This window comes from Centrocercus urophasianus, unplaced genomic scaffold (genome assembly GCF_019232065.1).
Source record: "Centrocercus urophasianus isolate 14NV4802_14NV808 unplaced genomic scaffold, USGS_Curo_1.0 seq_10, whole genome shotgun sequence".
In the NCBI taxonomy this organism is placed as follows: Eukaryota; Metazoa; Chordata; class Aves; order Galliformes; family Phasianidae; genus Centrocercus; species Centrocercus urophasianus.
Genome location: NW_024884142.1, coordinates 93,762,329 through 93,782,162, shown reverse-complemented (window position 1 = coordinate 93,782,162; position 19,834 = coordinate 93,762,329). Strand labels below are relative to the sequence as shown.

Here is a 19,834-nt window from a genome sequence, read left to right as displayed (position 1 = left end):
CCAGCCAGTCTATTCCTCTACCCAGTTCATCAAGTTGAGAGGGATGAAGAGGGGTAAGATAACTGCACATGGGAACAGATTTGTGTTAATATGCTCATAACCAAGACTAGCAAATAGGGCATCTTTGCTCTGCTTAGGGTTACCCACCCTTGAATGGGAAATCCTGCGTCTGCCCCCTGCCCCTAATGCTTCTCAGTGCTGACAGCACGTCAATGTGCAGAGGGCACATTAGCCAGTCGGATGTATTGTTTCTAAGCAGCATGTTTATAATTAAGGGAGGATTGTACTTTCTGTTGAATGCAAAATAAACATAATCAATAACTCAATCTATGCAGCTTACCCACTGAGAAAAATGCACACATCAACAAAAAGGTATACCTGAGCTAGGCTTAGCAATGAGTACCTATGAAAGCAATGCTTCATGAGTTTTCTCAGCTGGATTTCTTTGCAACTGGAATCAAGGCTATTAGGCTTCTTGATTTAGAAGCGTTTGTTTCATTACAATGGGTGTGAGGTAGAGATACTTTTAAAATTAGCCTATACAAGAGTGATTTGCCTTAGGAGATGGAAGTTTTGAGGCCATACCCATCACTCCAGGGCCCCTTCCACTCCCCATGGCCCCATGGATTCCAGACTCTGATGATATGTTCCCAGTGGTTCTTGAATCGTATCTGTAAAGATGGAAAAAAAAGCAAAACAAATCTCAGTCACAGCTTTTCATAAGCGTGATATTCAGTGATAATATGGGAAATAAAATACATCTGTACTATGGAAGCCTGGCTTAACTGCAGCTAAAAAGACAGTGCCTTTTCCTGCTAGTAAAGGAGTGATGATGGAGAGGCCCTTGCTTTCCCAAGGACAGCAAATAGCAGAAAGTTGACACAGAAATGGCAGCCTTGCTGCCGTGCCACAACTTCAACAGCTCTGGGAAAGTCCAATGCGAGTTCTGCACATCTAACACTGTGTCCTAGCAAAGACTCTGGGAGAGGAGGCCACTTGACTGCATCGTGCGAATGTTGACAGTCAGCATGGAGAGGTGATGATAAATAAAACCTGTCTCTCTGTTTCTACAATATCATGGCTTCCATATCTTGAGTTTCTGGTGTCACTGTTTGAAGACAGAAGAAACACACCTTCAGAGTGAAAATGAAATGGCAGAAGTGGAAAGGAGAAGTATACTTTTGCTTCTGGCCTCCTTACGCACACTGACAGTGCTGGAAAAAAAAATGCCACGACACTCTCTTCCCATATGCAAAGATCCAACGGCCTGGGCAATCTCCTGACCACATCCCTGCAGCACATGGGATGCCTTGACTCACTGTAAATGAGACATACGTTTTCTCCTTTCTGCACATATCATGAGCAGCAGGAAGCTAGAAGAGACCGCTCCTTTCTCCAACAGGATTTGGAATCTAGTCCCAACCAGGGGAGGGCCAGCCAGAAACTTCTCATCAGGAAAAATTACAGGATTCTGATGCCCTCTTCTCATTGTGCTAGAACATCTGTATCTCCCAAAATTTGAACTAAATACTTTCAGAAATCTCTCCTAATGGTGGAGAGTTAATTACAATTACTCAGAATGGAACAGCAGTATGGCTGCCTTCCACATCCCTGTGGTGGACAACCAGTATGAGACTGCTAGGCAGGAACAACTCCACAATCTCACCTTCACGGCTCCTGTGACAGTGTATGCATGACCTTGCACAATCCCATTCCTTAATACTGTGTTTCTCATCTGCAAAAGAGTGAAAATACAGCTTATATCTCTCTGCCATACTGCAAAGGAATGGTCGTTGCCTCCCAGAACTGGCATGGGAGAAAGAGACTCAGTTTTAATTTCAGCATTATCTGAGATGTACCAGCTCCAAAGAAACGTGACTGCAGCTATGAGCTGTTCAGGAAATATAACAGAAGTACACGTCTTCCCACAGTTGAAAATTTTTAATGGTACAGAGCTGGTGCAACTACAACATGATGTGAATTGGGCTGCTAGGAGGATGAGAGCCTCAACATCTCACTACAGCCCAATGTTATGCACCTGACCTGAGGGGTCTGTCTTTCACCAGCTTGCAATAGCCAAGCTTTCTGTCCTGACAAACCAGACAATACAGAAGCAATGGAACATGCCTTGCAGTTTTCCTTGACATGCTGTATAAGCCCTTGTCAAGTCTTTTAATGAAAGTACTTAATACATCACAAAATATTTTCCAGCTTCACAGCATTAATATCAGTGGCCTGCAAATCATGACATGATAACAGTATCCCCTTACAGAAGACAGGAACATTTTGGCTTTTCTAGAATCAGTCACAAAGCTATAAGACCAAAATCAGCCCTGCTGCAGGAAGATAGCACTCAGTCACGGTGGAATTAGCTAGGAGACACACAAAGCTCAGAGACAGCTGAGTAATTGATTCTATCAAGGTCAAAATGGGAAGAAGGCCCCTCAGAGAGGGATGTGAGTCTTCCTTCCATCCACAACTGTTATCCACATCCGCATTCAAACCATCTACATCTACCCAAAAGCCTTTACGTTCCACATTGCATAACCTTATTTACTTTCTGCTGCCAAGATCTCACCAGGCATCCATGAGCTGTGGCCATGAAACAGAGTGATTATGGATGTCCTTTTTTCACTCAAATGAGTAAACTTGCTGCAAACATAGCAAACCAAGATGTGCTTCTGGCCTTGTGACTCACCCGGCCTGAGGTGCTACATCCCATCAGACACTGAGATTTGCTAGCAGCTTTCAGTATATCCTCCAGATCAGGAGGGGGGTCCTTTAATGAGAACTGCATTTGGACTCCACCTGTGAAGTCTACTAAAGCATCAGAAATGTAGCCCCCGTGCAAGTTCTGGTAGGAGCCCTGCAGCCTGAGAACAGAAAAAATTTCAGTAGTCCTCACACCATGGTTTTATTAAACAGTGGACAATGATGGCTTCTGAAATGAACACAGGTACTGAGACAGTGAAAATGGGAGAGCCAGAGACGTTAGGGCCAGGTCATGAGGTCAGGTAATGAAAGGCAACACGACTGAAATAAATACCCAGACAAACACATATCCTCTGGGATGAATGAGGCAGGGGGACTTCCTTCAGTGTATTCACCCAGACCTGGAGCACCTGTCTGGAGTCATTATGGATAGTGGGAAATACGTAAGGTGCATCTTGTGCCAACAGACACGCTTTAGGGGGATGAGTTGAGTCTCATCCTCAAGTATTCAGTTTCTTTCTTCTGAACCAGAAGGGAGCCAAACACGATTAGTTTAAATGGTTGCTTCAGCTAAATGAAGGTGAGCTGTTAATTCCTACGTAATACTTTGTCATGGCTCTTCACAGAAACAACCAGAATTCCTTTTGCAATTGGAAAATAGAGGTCACTTCTCTGTATTTCCAATGCAAAACAGAAAAAAGTTTTCAACACTGTTCCCAAATTACTCTGCTAGAGTGCAAGAGGGCAATAATTTAACGTTGTCAACACAGTTCTTCTGTCTTTATCATGCGCTTTTTATAGAGGCAGCAAATAAGCTGGAACACGTTGTATTTAGAAGAGGTAGATCATGCTGTTAAAGCTCACTACGCACACTGTATTTAATGTACATAATCAAATGAAGTCTGTGGCTAACTGTATTTTGAAGAATTGTCCCTGTCCTCCACGGATGAAAAGAATTAGTCACGGGCACTGGGGAGAAGCTTCTCAAGTGGGAATCTCATAAAGAGCATCTCCTGCAAATTTAATTTAGTAGAGGTTTGCTTTGCTTTGTAAATAAAATCTTATGCAGCAAACTGCTACCAGCTCCTCTGAAATATCTCAGGGCAAAAAAAGAATCCTGTTCTTGAGTTACTCAGATGCTGCTTTAGCATTTGCTGATTCTCAACCGGATTTGCTGAAATAATTAGCTCTCATTACCAGTTTGTACTTCACAACAGTTTGTTCCAGGAAACGTCTGCCAAGCCCCAGCCCTTCAGACTTCACTCTAGCATGGGAATTTCTCTTCAGAGTATTTAATAACAGGCAGCATTACAAATGCTAAAGAATAACATCCTGATCTCATTGTCTCCACCCAACATCTGCATGGTCTCTTGGTGACTACAGAGGTAATCCCTGCACAGTCTGCAGTTTTAAACAGAAAAATATAGAAAGGAACACAGAAGTGAAGAAGTTTGCTTAAAATAATGAAGGGAAGCATAACCCCTTTGTGTAGCTAGTCATTATCTTCTTCATTTTACTTCTCAGACACTAACATCCCAGAGTTGGATAGAGTACATTTAGGTCCTCAGCACGAGACCTACATCTCCAGGTTATATTGATCCTGTGCTTGCACACAGCCAGTTTCTTACAAAAGCACAGGACAACACGCACAGCTGTGAGCCTCAGTTTCTCCCTTTGTGATCTCTGTAAAGCAGGGGGTGAAGCCACCCCATAAAGCACTCAGCACTGGGTAGGAGAACTGACTTACTTGGCATATGCTTTTTCCAACAAGGATGGCCAGAATTCATTTGATGTTCGAGGGTGTACAGACAGGTAATTCCCATTTAGGAAAGGCAGCCGGTCATCTATCACTACATCCACCCAGTCTCCAAATTGCCAGAACTGAAGGGGAAAAAAAAAAAAAAAAAAGGGAAAGAAAAGAATGAGCCCTTTTTAAGAGCTTATATTCATGCCAAGCAACTGCCAAGCAACTGTCTCCTGAAGCAGCACAGGAATTAATCTAAAGCATGGATACGTGCATATTCTCTCCCAAACTACTTCAGGCTAATGGTCTAACTTGTGGACCAAGCTACCACGTGACTGTATTTCCCATGGCAGAGGATATCATTTGGAAACAAACAGTCCTGCAGTCAGTGGGAGGAAAAGATTCAATATGGGAAATATGCTAATATTATTGGGTGACAGCAGGAGCTTCAGTTGATAAACAATTGAGCAGACAGTTTGGTGAGCCTCACACTTGGATTTCCCTTGCAACACAGCCTTGTCCAGAGAGTCTCTGTCAAGATCAGGTCCCTAGATTTTCCTTTCTCCATATTTCAATTAAGACTCAGATATGTGCAGTTGTGCAGAGGGACAGTGTAGTGACTAAAGATCGTTTTGAGGTGTTATCCATCTCCTCGATAGATGAGGAGGATGCAGGTAGTGGACAGAGCAGATGTTTCCAGCTGATGGAACCCTTTAATGGAGAAGGCTGGAAAGGATGTCCGTGGGGATGGCCTAAAGGAGCCATTTCCAGAGTCATTAGCAGATTAATGTACCTTAGCATGATTCACAGTCATAAGAGGCCAAGTTCTTATTTGCAGTAATGCTAAGGCCTCCAGTGGAAGTATGCCAGCAATAGATTTAGTCTACCATTTTATTTCACCAGCTTTGGCCAGTGAAAAATCTCAAAGTGAGCTGTTCTTTTAGAAAAGGACAAGACCAGATCAGGTCAGATTCCCATTTTAAGTTGATGCACTCTGCCATAAGCCCTTGGAGTCCCTGAGGAATATTTTTGTTTCTTTTCCCAGGCTGAACAAGGAGTACCTTGCTCACATGTGGCAGACCCTGCCTCAGAGGTATCAGTTTATGTAGCAGAAAAAGGGATTCCTGTAAAAACACAAGACTAACTTAATCCACGTAGGTCCTTTAAGTTTTTGGAGGTTACGTGGAGCCTGACGTCCCAGTTGCATAGTTTACATAGCTCTTTAAACATCCCTGGTGAAATAAAATCATTGTAAGTATTCTCTAGACAAAAATGCTATTCATCTTAACTACTGCTGATGAAAAGCTTAACACCCTTAATTCTTGCTGATGAGCAGCCGGCACTGTGGAGGAAGCCTGGAGCAACCCCTCGTACTGCTGAGAGGCAATGCACTCCAGACCCAGAAAGGAAAACATTATTCTAATACAAAAATTGGAGCTTATATGATTTGTCTTGAGATTCTTCACTGAACTGAGGTCTGGTGGCTTTGCCTGTGGATGGCAGTAAAACGTCTGTGATGGAGTAATTGAAAGACATTGCCGAGAAGTCATTTCCATTCCCAGTAGCTTTCTCAGGGGTTTATCACTTGAGGAAAGCCAGAAACAGTTGTATTGATTTGCAGATGAGATGTCAGGAAAAACATTTTCAAATACAAAAGGTATTTATATTGCTTAAGATTTAAGGATTGTTCCTAACTAATCCTTTCAGAGCTCTCATGAGAGAAAATTTAGCTTGCATCTTTTTCATTTAAGTGGTCTAGAATCCCTTCAGCTGGGTTGCCTCACATAATGCACCTCTGCATGTTGGAAAAGGGCCAAGGCAGGAACATCTGATATTCAGAGGAGCAAAGGAGCAGAAATTTATCCTGCCTATGAGATAATCTTCCTGGTGCTGATCCATGAGAGCTCCAAGGGGTAAAAGAAGTGTCACTGCCAGAGCTCTTTGTGTATAGCAAAACAGACTTCTGAAAAAAGGAAAATGATGAGTGGCCAAGTAATATACAGATTCTCTCTAGTTCCCATTTAGCTTTCAGAGCTTAATGGTATGGCAAATGCTTCTAATCCCATAAGATATTTGATTGACTCAGATGCAAGCAAGCAGGGCCTGACAGTCACTCACATCTCCCTGTCTCTTACCTGAGAGATTCAGAGGATATCAAGAGTTGGTAGGAAGTGAAATTTACTACAGGACTTTGCTCCTCTCTCTGAATCCGTTCCTCTGACCTGTCTCCCAGGATTTGCAATTTCAAGTAAATACTACCCAGCTAATAGGGAAAGTTGAAACATACTGGAAAACAGAAAATGAGTCCAAGTAGATAAAAACCATAAGTGCACTGACAGCCACAACAAATCAAAGCAGAAACCAGAACATCATCTAGACTATCTGTGTACACAGATCCATCCAAACAACTGGTACCTATACCTCTGGAGTGGGGACAAGTCATAACTTTCAGAAAGAGCTTCAAATTCCCAGGAGTTTGATTGTACCACCTGGAAAAGGAAGACCCACTAGAAAATTTGGGATTTACCACAGAGTTCTTAATTGGTTCTCAGAACAAAAGCACTCGAGGATGTTGAGATTTTCGGATCCCCAAATAATCCAACCAGCCAAGCCTGAGCAGTACAAATATGGCAGATTACTTACCCGAAAATGGAAAATCCCAGCATAATCACTCTGGAATCCTTGGTCCTTTGGTAAAACATTTTCCAAAAATCGCTTCTGCATTGTCAGGGAGCCCAGGGCAGCCAGCATCCAGCAGTCACCTCGAGGAAGGGAAAAATCCAGACCATTCAGTAAGTTATTCACTGTTGCAGACAATAACTGGCTCATCAGAAGAATAGACTTAGACATCTAAGAAGCAGCTTATTAACAGAACCCAGTATTCTTCTGTCTTCCTTCTGTTCTTCAAAAACATTGAAAAGCAACCTAGCATTCACCAGTAATGCCCCATGAGAGCCCTGATGCCACTTAACAATCCTTGGCTACTTTCATACTTATCTTTTGTGGTCATGTTGAGATCTGCAGTCTAGAAAGTACCATAGAAAACCTTCACAGCTCCCAGTGAGGTGAGAAAAAGGAAGACAGCTCTTACAGTACGGGAGCTGCTCTCAAAGACAAAGATGATTATAAGCTGGAAGGAAAAGATGGAACTGATATAAGATGTAGACACACATCTGTCTGAGTAGTGTAGAAGATGGACAGAAGTATTATAGGAAAAGAAAAAAACACAAAACAGTAAGAGTGACCAGATGGAGATGTTAGGATGAAATACATATCAGAGCTGTACCTACTTACTCAATAATTATATTTAACCCTTGTATTCAAAGTTTCTACCTGGACTTATTTAGACCTTGTCCTTATATAGAGAGAGAGGGTGCCATATATGCTAAAGTAGCAGGGATTAGAGCTCCTGCATTTGGTAATCCTGTTAAATATCTCCAATAAATTGCACGCAGACTTGCAGCAGTCTGGAGTGAACTACACTGTTTACCGAAGTTACCATGATTCATGCCTTCCCACCAAGAACTCAGAATCACAAAGCAAGCACAGGTTATTGTTCCCTGTCAATCTTTTCCAAAACAGGAATAAGCTTACCTATTTCTCCTTGAATAATATCAAATCTGCTAACTCCATCCATTACAAAAAAGGGGTTTCTCAGAAGCTCCTGAAAGAAAGAAAATGCCAAGAGAAGTGTAGGGACCCAGCCTCTGCCAACCACAAGTTCCTGCCCCTTTCTGAGTCCCTAACTGGCTTCTCATTTGGGTTTGTCCAATGCTACAAACACCTTTCAGAGGGCTCTGTGCCCAGCTGTCAAACCATAAAGTTTTCATGGAATTGGATTCCTAGTGAGGTGGTGAATTCCCCATGGCTGTCAGTGATCAAGAGGCGTTTGGATCACAGAATCACAGAATTGTAGGGGTTGGAAGGGACCTCCAGAGATCTTCGAGTCCAACCCCCCTGCCAAAGCAGATAATGTCCTCATTAACATGCTTTAACTTTTGGTTAGCCCCGAGGCGGTCAGGCGGCTGGACCTAATGACATCTGTATGTCCCTTTCATCTCAACCGTTCTTCTATTCTAGTCTACTCTATGTTTGTGATGGGAGCAGCACTTTAGAAACCTAGCCCTTTTCCAGCAGAAGGAAAGGGAGGAAAGGAAGTCTCCAATTAGCTCCTCATTCTTCCAAGGAAATACAGTGGGCATAAAGCATCAGGAACTACTGGCTGTTATTGAAAGCATAGCTATGTGCCTAGTTACTTTGCACATTGGTATGCAGACTTCACAATCCATTAGCACTCAAATTGCATGATAAACACAGGAGCTAGATTTACGTTTCTTGAAAGTTTGCTGTGTTTCACAAGAAACCATTATGAGGCTTTGTAGTATTTTCCCCTGGGTTCTTCCATTTCTGTGTTTGGTACACTACCTGTATAATAGAATGCTGTATAGATCCTGCTTAGCACTAGTAGCTAAATTAGCAGAAGCCTAAGACTGATGAACTTTTACACATCTGCAAGTAAGGAGGGCTACAGAGCCAGCTCCAACTGGAAAATAAGAAATTAAGAAAAACTGCATTGACAGACCACAGCCATCAGCAGTCATAAATCCTGCAGACAGGAGAAAACAGCTCACCTAGAGACAATGAATGGAACCAATCCAAAGCAGAAAGACTTCCAGATATTGGTACTATTGGACTGCCAGGTGAGGGCTTGGGAATGTAGAGTGTAAGGGCAAAACTGCCTAGGGATTTCTTTGCTTGCAGTCCTTCCTCAGAAACACCCAGCTTGAGCTGTTGCTGTAACTTTAACTCTGAAGAAGATATATTTTTGTTTGTGGCTTATTAGTGTCCTGGAAGCGAAGAATAATAAAAAGATTGGTGTTGTTTGGAAGCTAAACTGTCGTCGCAGCTAGACAAATCTTAATTCAGCAACACTGCTGTGCCTGTTACAGCATTGCTCTGGATTAAGAGGCAAAGCCGCTACCGCTGTTCTCCATGCTGAGGGAATTTCCTAGCTCTGTGCTGAGGATGAATCAGGCTACACTGATGTTGCACACCCGAATCCACAGGAAACCTCCACAGAGTAGCCAGCACAGAAGTGAATCAGTCAGACTAACAAGGGAAGGAAGAACAAGGAATGTGCAGCGCTGGCTCAGACCAAAGGTCTGCCCGTTGCAATGCTGTCTGATAGGGTGGTGAAAAGTAAGCTCTGCTGCTCCTCCTGCATACATCCATATATATTCCATCCACTGGGGGTCAAAGGACTTTCTTGTCTCGAGGCTCTATCAACAGTTAGATGTGAAAAAACAGGCTATTCTTAAGGGGTTTTGCCTGCACCACCAGAACTCAATTTCTTGCTTTGCAGCAGGATAACTCAATTCCCGTTCACATCTTTTCAGCACAAATACCTCAGTGCCTTCAAAACCTGCCCCAACTCTCTGTCGCAGCTGGGACAGAGGTGCTTGGACTGCACAGAAGGGAGCCCACCAGCCTGAGAGGAAAGCCCTGCTGGAGAACAGCCATCACTGGAGGCAGAAACCCATTCAGATTGCACCTGCAACTCCTTTGTGTGGTTCAGCCTAAAACACAATGGCAACTACAAACAAAGGAGGTAAATAGGGGACAAACCTCAAGACTTTGAAAGGAGAAATACTGAACAGGATATAAGGGAGCCTCACATTTCCATAGTTTGCTTAAGGCAGCTTACACGACTATGTACATTTGTTTTCTCTATTTTTATTTCTTTGTATTTGATAGGTGTTTCTGCATTCCTCCCCCATGCCATTAAAGCTAAGTTTTTAGGTTAACTCCAAGCTACCATCTGCTTTATTGTCTGAATAGAAGTTGTCTGTTTCTCCCCTCTGGCTACAGATAAGCCAAGACTGATGCAGCAGGAACTGCAGCTCAGCTTAGCTGTGTGCAAAGATCCTAATTCCAAAACCCTTTTTTTTTTTTTAACGGCTCGGTTCTGTTTATTCAGTTTCTGTGTTCAGATTTCTTTAATGTTGATGCTGTTTCCGGGAAATCTCTGGGAATTAAAGAAAGTGTCAATAAACAAAGCATCACCCAAAGAAGTGTAGAATTAGGATAAGCATTCTGTTCCTGAAATACCTGCACCTACTTTGCAAAGGGCAGAGGAGGAGGAGAGGTCAAATGTGAGAAAGCCCTTCTGCAAAATGACTGTATCAAATAATGAAACTTCTATGACTTAAATAAGTAGTGAGTCCCACAAGACAAGCATTGTCTGAAATTTTACTGTTTTCCCCAATATGTTTTAGATACTAAGTGCAGTAGCAGATGTTCCACAAGTCTTCACTAAGGGACGATTAATGCTTGAAGCACCACATGCAAAAATCTCTACCATGAGGGCTTGGTGTTGAAAAACAGGTCTGGAGCAATTCCCATCTAATGGAAAGCCACAGCTACTGCACAGTTAGGAAAAGGGACATTTCAGATGACTGACCTACCCCTCCAGGAACTCCCATCCCAAATCAGCTCACTTTTCAGGTCGAAACAGATGTTTACAGCATCCCTCTCCTTGCTCCCCTGGTCTGCAAAAGGCAGTTCACACACTAGACATGGCAGAAGAAGATACTGTCAATAGGTCAACTTCCTCCCACATGTCCCACAACAAAGGATGCCTTCTTTCAGTGCTGCATGCCCAGTGTTCCCCTTGGGTTACATTTCCCTGCTTAGCACAGACCTCAAGATGAAGGCATCAGCACTCACATCCAGCAGCAGTTACACGAAACACTTTGGCTAGCAAAACTCACCCTTGGCCTCTTCCACATTATGTGCTGCAGCTCATCCTTTGGGAGCAGGTTAGGACCAATGGAGCTGATATCAGCAGGGAAGGTGTCATCCTTGAACAACAGACCTTGGCTCAGACACAGGGATCGCAGGTGCTCAAAGTCCTGATTATTAAATTTCCTCAGGTTCTGGAGGCCTCCTGTTGTCCCTGCTGTTTGCATGCCTTGCTCCAACCTCAGAGCTGAGCTGAGATTGAGCATTGTGCCCCTTTCCTGTGAAGGAGGAGGGACACAGACAGCCATTAGCTATCCAATCTGAAGTGGTGCCCTGAAGTATGAACCCCTCTTTTTTAAAATGCTTCAACTTATACAATTCACAAGGCAAGGTACAATTCGCTTAGGAGAAGGCATTTATTCATATATATGGTGAAATTCTACACCAGCCAGATTTAACAGTTAGCACTGGAAAATCTACCACATGCCGTGGGCGAGGCATCCTCCTCCTTTAATTAACTTTGCTGTGCTAATATCTAGCCTGCTGTTTAGCTTCACTTTCAAGTCACTGGATGCCATTGCTTTAAAAATTTCTTTTAGTAGGTAAAAAGTCTTTCCTATCAAGCAAATAGATTGCTGGATCTGGAGCAAAAGGCTCCAATAAGAGCTAAGCCTTGGATTTCTTGAGCCCAGAACAGCCCCAGTGTAGGTATGACCCAGGCACTTTGCCCCACATTTAGTGCTACCACCCATCTCGGTGCTTCAAGTCCCTTGGCTATCTTGCATTGTAACTACAGCACAGAAAAACAAGGAGATTTTGTGTTCTATTATCTTAATTAAAAGCCCCACCAAAAAAAAAAAAAAAAAAAAAAAAAAAGAGAGAGAGAAAAAGAAGAAAAAAAAATAATTCCTATAGATTTCAGAAATCACCCTTAGCCAACAAGATGAGAGAACATTCCCCTTGGGCTTGCAGTTTTTAATACAATGGAAATAAATCTCATGTAATGTACCATAACATGACAAGGGAATGGCTTCTTCTTAACAAATACTCATTTGAAACTGTGCCCAAGCCCCATGCATGCGAAGATCTATTTCTTGCAACAGTGTTCCAGCAAAACTGATTACTAATTCCAAAACTCAAATTAAAACTAACAGAGCTTGAAGGCTGGAGCTGACACGCGCTCCCTCTCTTCTGACAAAGAACACGAGCTTTTAGCGCATGTCTGTGTGCGTTTAATTACGTTGCTTAACATATCCGAAATAATTTGGCAACCAGATTGAAGAAAATAATACGTTTAACTACTTCTGGTCTTCCAAGAATCACTTTGTTGGTGTTTGAGCGTACATGTGCACAGAGACACAAGCTCTGTCTCTGATGGGGTCAGTGCTCCCCAGCTAGCACTGTGCCCCCACTTGGCCACCCCTTTCAGAGCAGCCCTGGCCATATGTCCTCTTCACTTGGCTCCCAGAGGTGCAACAGAGACAGGGAGATCACAACAGCTTTTAAAACAGAATGTTGCCTGCCTGGCTGGGGAGAACCTTACAGTTAGTGAACTCTGAGGCAGAAAGGCTACAAAGGGACAAAACTGTAATGGAATGCTTGGCCTTTGGACTGTTCCCAGTCGTGAGACATGTGGAGGGCGGAAACTGACTGGGTAACCCCAAGCACCCACTGTTTTCTGCATTAAACAACTTAAAAGCCACCAGCAAAGGATAAGTCTCTTCACTCTCCTGGATTCATTCACAAAAGATGTCAAACCACTGTTATAATCAGATACTCAGCGGTGGCAAATGCTACTGACAGCTAATTATACTTTGCACAAAGATTTATGTCAGAGTACACGCATTATTTCCTTCAGTGGCTTCTGATAGTTTTCACTGAGTAGGAAGTGGAAATAAGCAATTAGCTTCATCACTGAGCTATCCACCTTCTCCTCTCCATCCACTTTGTTCAGAACATTTCTGATACATGTTGGCTCGGCTGGGTTTCTGTACTTTAAGATTGCTGTATTTGCATTCAAGAACGAAGAAGAATCCCAGGAAGGCTAAAAGGCCATCAGCCGTTCTTCTCCTGTTCCCTCTCAAGCACACCAAAACGTCAGTGTATAATTTAATCTCACACAGTATTCGATACATGCTACAGTAATGCAAGCCCTCTTTTCCTGTAAGACCCTGTCACTCATGTACCTGGAGTACTGTAAAAACTGCGAGGAATCAGTTCCAAAATGGCCTTATAATGAAGGAAAGTGGGAGTTCATTAGCTCTCCTTGCACTCAGGGAAAAACAAATGAGAGCATGCTGGATCTCGGCAGACTGCCCTCAGTGACAGCCAACTGTACAGGAAGAGCAGGGACCTGAACTTGGGTGTCCCAAACCCTCCGACAGACAGACAACATACAGCATAAAAAAGCCATGAGCACCACCCCACCTCCCCCAGAAAATTCAAGCCCAAAGCTAGGCACTTTGGCAACCCTCCTAGAGATTGCTTTCCCTGTAGTATCTGATACAACCTTCTGTTCCAACTAGTCTATGAAGTACTTCTTTCTGGCTATTTATTTTCCTACATAGCATAAGGACATTCCAGTTACCTTTTTTTCTGCCTCATTTAGCAGCAGCACACAGTAACCATAGAGTCCTCCTCCTCTGAGGATCTCTGCTCCCACCTGATCTGATTACTTCTGACAACTTGCTGTTTTACTGTTAGGCATTTTGTAGGATGGCAAATTTTTTTCTTTCCCTCCATGCAACATTAAAGACAGGGACTCTAATTTATTCTGTCTCCCCAAGACGAATCCTTCTCAGTGTTACTGTGGTACTTTCCAGCACTACTCCTTGCGTTTTGCCTGCTTTATCTCACACTAAGTAAAATAGCAAAGTGATGTTTTACCTGCAGTGCCTCCAGTGGAACCCTTCAGCCAAATCCAAGAAGGCGACAGATGGGCTGCTGTTATCCTAGTGCTCCTTTATAGGGCAGCTTTTGCCCTGCCCTTAGCAAACACAATCAGGTTGAATTCAAGTTCAAGGCCAAAACCAAACAATACGACGCAGGTGTTTCATACAGATACCATATGTATACACACACAAATGCATTTCTTCTGCCAGACACAGTTAAATCTCTGTATGTATAAAAGTTGATAGTCTAGTTTCCCACGGCTTACTGTGGTTTCAGATGCAGCCATTTTTACAGGAAAACAAGATTCATTTGCATACACGACAATTCCAGGCTATCCTTCTCGTACCAGGAAATGCAGCAGTGACACTGGGCATAGGTTGGGAGGACTCACCAAGAAACACGCTATCAGAGCTGAGGGTGATGATATGTGGAGCCCAGAGTCGAACTCCAGGATCCAACTCAGGATATTCTATGATCCTATGAATTATGTGGGAAGAGGGAATGTTCTTCATTTTGGGAAGGTGAAACAGAACCTAAACAAGCCCAAAAGCAGTGGGAATGGCATGCAGAATATCCTCTGAGATGCAGTGCTTGGCAGCAATTCTAAATGTATTCCTACATCCTATAAACCCATTTTTGAAGAAAAAGCCTGTGACATCCTGGTAGACAGCATGTTAAAAGTGAGCCAGCAACGTATTCTTGCAGTAAAGAAAGCCAAGTGCATCCTGAGCTACATGAGCTGGCGCATAGCCAGGGATCAAGGGGATCCTTACCCACTGCACAGCCCTTTTGTGTCCATTCCTGCAGTAACATGTCCAGTTTGGTGCTACCCAATATAAGACTGGCCCTGAAAGCACTGTAAATCCAGCAGAAGCTCACCGGAATGGTCAGAGTGCAGGAGCACATGGCATCAGAAGAGAGGCTAAAAGTTAAGCTGTTCAACTGGGAGAAAGAAACCTCATTGCAGTCAGCTCTCCACAAAGGGCTCCCAAGAAACCAGACTCTTCTTAAAGGGGCAGCAGAAGAGCTGAGAAATGACACCAGCAACAGCAAAGGAAACAACACGTGATAAGAAAGAAACAAAACAAAACAAAACAACTTTGGGATGGTTCAGCCCTGGAAAAGCTGCATGAGGAGGCTGGAGCATCTCCAACCCACGGAGACATTCAGGTAGATGAGGCCATCAGCAATATCTTCCAAATCAGACCTGATTTTGAGCAGAGATGGGACTTGAAGGTCCCTTCTCACATGAATATCCCTCTGTTTCTTCTTCTGAAGCTACAGCTGATGCAATAGCAATGAGACTGGCTTCGGGTCTGCTTGGTTACCTCCACAAGGAACATAACAGTCCACAGTGGCTGCGAAGGCCACCTAAGGGCCTGCACGATTAGCTCACTGCAAGCACTGTGTTAAGGCATAGCTGAGCCAGCAAGCCCAGGTAATGGCCCAGGTGTATGCACAGCAGGTTAGATAATAAAACCAAGAAATTACCCTCTCTTTTTCAAGCTACCACCACCAATTTGTCAAGAGCAGTTCCTCTGCAGGGAATGTTCCCAAAGCTTAGCTTGGGGCTTAACAGCAAAACATATCAGTATATCATTCCTTCCATAACAACGTCTTGAGTTCAGAAATGCCTTCTGCTTGGACTGCAGTCTCTTTGGGCTGGGATGCCAGCACTTCCTGTAGCAGCTGGTCCACAGGAGCTTGGGAAAAGGAGAAGATGAAAACACTCATGTAAAAGGCTGCACAGCCTCTTCATCAATGCTTCATCAAGGTCTGTGGGTCTCCAGGCTTGGATTTTAAACGCTGGGCACTGCATCCTGCTTACTTTCATTTTAGGACTCTCATTTCCACGCGAGAGTTCAGCATTCAGCATATTCCAGCAGGAAATGCATCTGTGTAGATCAGAATAAAACTGCTCCTGAGAGTGCAGCTTCACTTTCCCTTTAAGAGCTGCTTTCCACAACAACATAAATAAAAGCTGATTGCAACAGAAGCAGAGTGTGAAGATTCTTTTAGTTGCAGGAAACAAGCTTGGGGTGATAAATGCTGGTGTTGCCAGCTCATCTGACATCACTTGCACTGCTAATTGCCTCCTCTCTGGGGAAGCAGCAGGTATGTTCCCCTCCAGGTATGGTGCTTTATTGTCTGGAACCGCTATCTCTGCTTAAATGGTGGATTAACATGATTTAAGAAATATTCATTGCAAAGTTGATTAGAAAGCACCATCACCAAGCTGGCAGGGGGTTTCAGTTATTGCAGCATGGCACCGATTTGAGAGTGTCAGCTTTCCCGCAGAAGGCTGTATTGATGTGTCCATTCTCACAGTGGCTTCAGAGGAAGAGATCCAGAAGGCACAGAGATTTCTGCATGGCAATAAGCCTTTAGATTAGTTGCTCTCCTCCCAAGTGTTTGTGCAGTCCTGCAATAAAATACAGGCATTTGACTGAAAAGCACAGGGCTGTGTGCTGGGAGAGGAGGGGTGTTTTCTGCCAGTGCTACCCTGTTTGATTCTGGCAGATGCAACATTGTGCTGACTTAAGGTTTGCTCTTGCAGAGCAGGGCTGTTAATCCACCTCACGGTGGCTGTGCAGCTTACTCCATGCATGAGCAGAAGATGGTGAGAGAAACTGGAAACTCAAAGTGCTTCTATATGGACAGTTACTACCCCAGGGCTGCTCAACACACACACACACACACACACACACACACACACTCCATGGCCTCAGTGTCCTTCTTGTAGCGAGGAGCTCAAACTGAATACAGCACTAAAGGTGCAGCCTCACCAAAGCTGAGTACAGAGGGCTGATCACCTCCCTGCTCCTCTGGCTGCTCTATTTCTGACACAACCCAGGATGCCATTGGCCTTCTTGCTCACCTGGGCACACTACTAGCTCACGTTCAGCCAGCTGTCAGCTAACACCCCTAGGTCCTTACTCTCCATGTAGCTTTCCAGCCACTCTGCCCCAAGCATGTACCAATGCCTGGGGTTGTCGTGACCAAAGCACCTGGCCCATGGCCTTCTCAAAGCTCATACAATTGCCCTCAGCCCAGCAATCCAACTTAGCCACATCCCTCTGTAGGGCCTCCCTACCCACAGGCAGATCAACACTTCCTCCCAACTTGGTGCCATCTGCAAATTCACTGAGGGTGCACTTAAAATATTATTCGCAGCCTCTCTGAATCTCTGTGTTTTCTGTCGTCTTTCCAAGGGGAAAAAAAGAACAGAATAACTTTGCCCAAGTAATCCTGGAAGCGTTAAGGAAAGCAGCTCTCCTCACACCACCCACACAGCTTACATACTGAAGGTTTGGTTGCTGTCTTCTGCAACACTTCAGACATATGTTTTCAATTCCCATTTCCATTGTTTTTACCCCATGAAGATCACATTTGTTTTTGCAGAAGTGCTCCTAATTGACTCCATGGTAAATAAAAAGGAGACAGGAGGTATTTCCAGGTATTTCCAACTACTTCTTTTTCCTTCAACACTTTGCATTTGTTGCACTCACTTTGATCAGGTGTTCTGCTGCTTCTGTCTGATGGGACTAATGGAAAAATCAATCAGTTTCTTTTATTCATTCAAATAATTTTGTATATTAGTCAAATGTTATCATAATTTGCTTCTCCTAGCTAGAAGGCTAGGAAAAATATTATTTATAGAAGATCTTGTTCACTTCTCCCCATTCACAAGCACAAGCTTTTAGAACTGTAAAATTATCAGTTAAATCATAATTACCAACTTCTGCATCTTCTTATACCCAGCCCTCACCCACAAGCTGCCCCTTAGTGGAAATTAGCCATGAGCTGCATTATTTTTCCATATTTTTCATATTCACAGATGAATCATTTTGCTTATAAATGAAGTACAACTGCTGCTGAAGTGAAATGTGGTAGCTGTATACCAGTACACAACGAATCGGCACAGTACCACTGCCACTTGGGGAGGGGGATTTGGTGTCAAAAGCCTCTCTCTCTGGAGCCATGTTTTCAGGAGAAACATCCATTGACTTGGGAAGTACAGTAGGAGTTCTTGAAGAATGAAAATAACAAACAAAGAAACAGAAAACAAGCAGCCTGCTACAAATTCTGATGTTAGCTCTACAATTGGTTAGATAATTCCTAGTGGACTGTTCTTCCTTCAGAAAATGCCAGTCTGTCAAGCACAAAAGCCACTACCGATGAGTTTTCACCACGAGCAAGGCAAAATACATTTCCTTAACACCACCAGGCTCCAGTTTGATTTTGGAATGGTCTCATTTTTTGGTTTATGGAAAAAAAAACCACATCACTTTATCATTATTATGCAACAGATTCAACGTTTTGCAGTGTAAAAATCTGTTAGAACCAGACCTTTGTGGAGGGCCATCAACATGAAGTTCTTGTTTCCAGCAGCACATTAGCCCTTATTGGGCAGTTCTGCATCCAGCCCTTCTAAAAGCCCTGTTGGCATCAGATAATGTGTTCTACACTTTGTTTGTGTCTTGGTGTGAACTGACTGCAATGGTTTCTGAAAAACAAACAAATGTGAAACATTTCTGCCACGCTCTAATGAAAAATCCTTGATCTACAGATAATAAACAGATAGCTCACTAGAGGCTTTGTGGTTCACAGTCTTTGCCTCAAGTCTTTGCTGATGAGATGGGCATATTGCACAGCAGAGCTCCTTCTTACTTGGCACCTTGCCATCTGTCATGTCAGCAAGGACGTGCTGTCTGCATTTTAGGTAGGCAACTTGCTGTTTACCATTCCTCCTTGCTCCCACAAGAAATCCCATGCCTGCAGATAGAGAAGGCTGCAATTTGAGGAGAGCCAGATAGCCGTCCCTGTATTCTGTGTTCTTCAGCAAACACCCCAAACCCGACATTGTGCTTAGTATCCAAACCAGAGCAGGAGAAAGGGAGGGAGCTAGAGCTAACCGGGGGAAAATCTTAATACTGTCAACCCTGAAATTAAGACCATGATGTGTCTGGAAGTCAGACATACAGTCATTTCCTTGTTCTGCTGCTACTACAACCTTCTGAAAATGAAGGAGTGCTTGCTTTGGACCTGCTTTCACTAAAGACCTATTGAGCCTTCAAGAACAATCTTGGCCGTGAAAAGAGCCACCTCATGACTTTCTTAACAACATGATGACTTTCAGCATCATAGGGTTGGGCAGTCTTAAAAATAAACAAATAAATATTACTGGCCTGGGTATAGTCACACTTTCTCATCTGGCTACAAAGTCATAAGGATATCTCTGAGCTTACTCATCTGATACTAAAAAAAAAACAAGATCCCACCCACAAAAAAGGCAACTCTACTTATTCTTCATAGAATCACAGAATGGCTTGGGTTGGAGGGATCCTAAAGTCCACCCAGCCCCAACCCTAACCATGGGCAGGGCTGCCCCCCACCAGCTCAGGCTGGCCAGAGCCCATCCAACCTGGCCTTGGGCACCTCCAGGGATGGGGCACCACAGCTCTGGGCAGCAGTGCAGGGCCTCACCACCCTTTGAGTAAAGACTTTCTTTGCTGAATTTTCCCTCTGCTCAGTAGCTTTACTTCAGATCAAAACAATGGAGAATTTCACCCCTTATCTGAAATTCAAAAGGAAAAGGGAAAAAAAGCTCCAGAAAAGTGGGTTCCTCTAGCAAAATAAACAGGGTTTTTAATTTTGTTTTTTGTTTTTATTTTTTTGGCTGAGGGCTTTGAAAAGGAAAGGTTTGTGTGTTCACTCTTATTTTCCAGCCTGTTGCCACACGCC

The 19,834-nt window shown here is 43.6% G+C and overlaps 1 protein-coding gene across 3 annotated transcripts in view; it reads right to left on the bottom strand.

Moving 5' to 3' along the window:
• The window catches only part of LOC122155787 (calpain-13-like), a 34,746-nt gene extending 20,562 nt beyond the window's left edge, over positions 1-14,184 (bottom strand). The window contains exons 1-8 of one of the 3 annotated variants that reach the window (XM_042810010.1): positions 14,084-14,184; positions 11,227-11,475; positions 8,051-8,120; positions 7,100-7,218; positions 4,460-4,593; positions 2,699-2,873; positions 1,667-1,735; positions 586-671 (exon numbers count right to left, since the gene is read on the bottom strand). In XM_042810010.1, coding sequence (XP_042665944.1) covers positions 586-671; positions 1,667-1,735; positions 2,699-2,873; positions 4,460-4,593; positions 7,100-7,218; positions 8,051-8,120; positions 11,227-11,463 — 890 coding nt within the window. In that variant the 5' untranslated portion in view covers positions 11,464-11,475; positions 14,084-14,184. The remainder of the gene's footprint in view (positions 1-585; positions 672-1,666; positions 1,736-2,698; positions 2,874-4,459; positions 4,594-7,099; positions 7,219-8,050; positions 8,121-11,226; positions 11,476-14,083) is intronic. The other 2 variants (XM_042810002.1, XM_042809994.1) reach the window with 2 other exon arrangements.
• Positions 14,185-19,834: the final 5,650 nt, after the last annotated feature.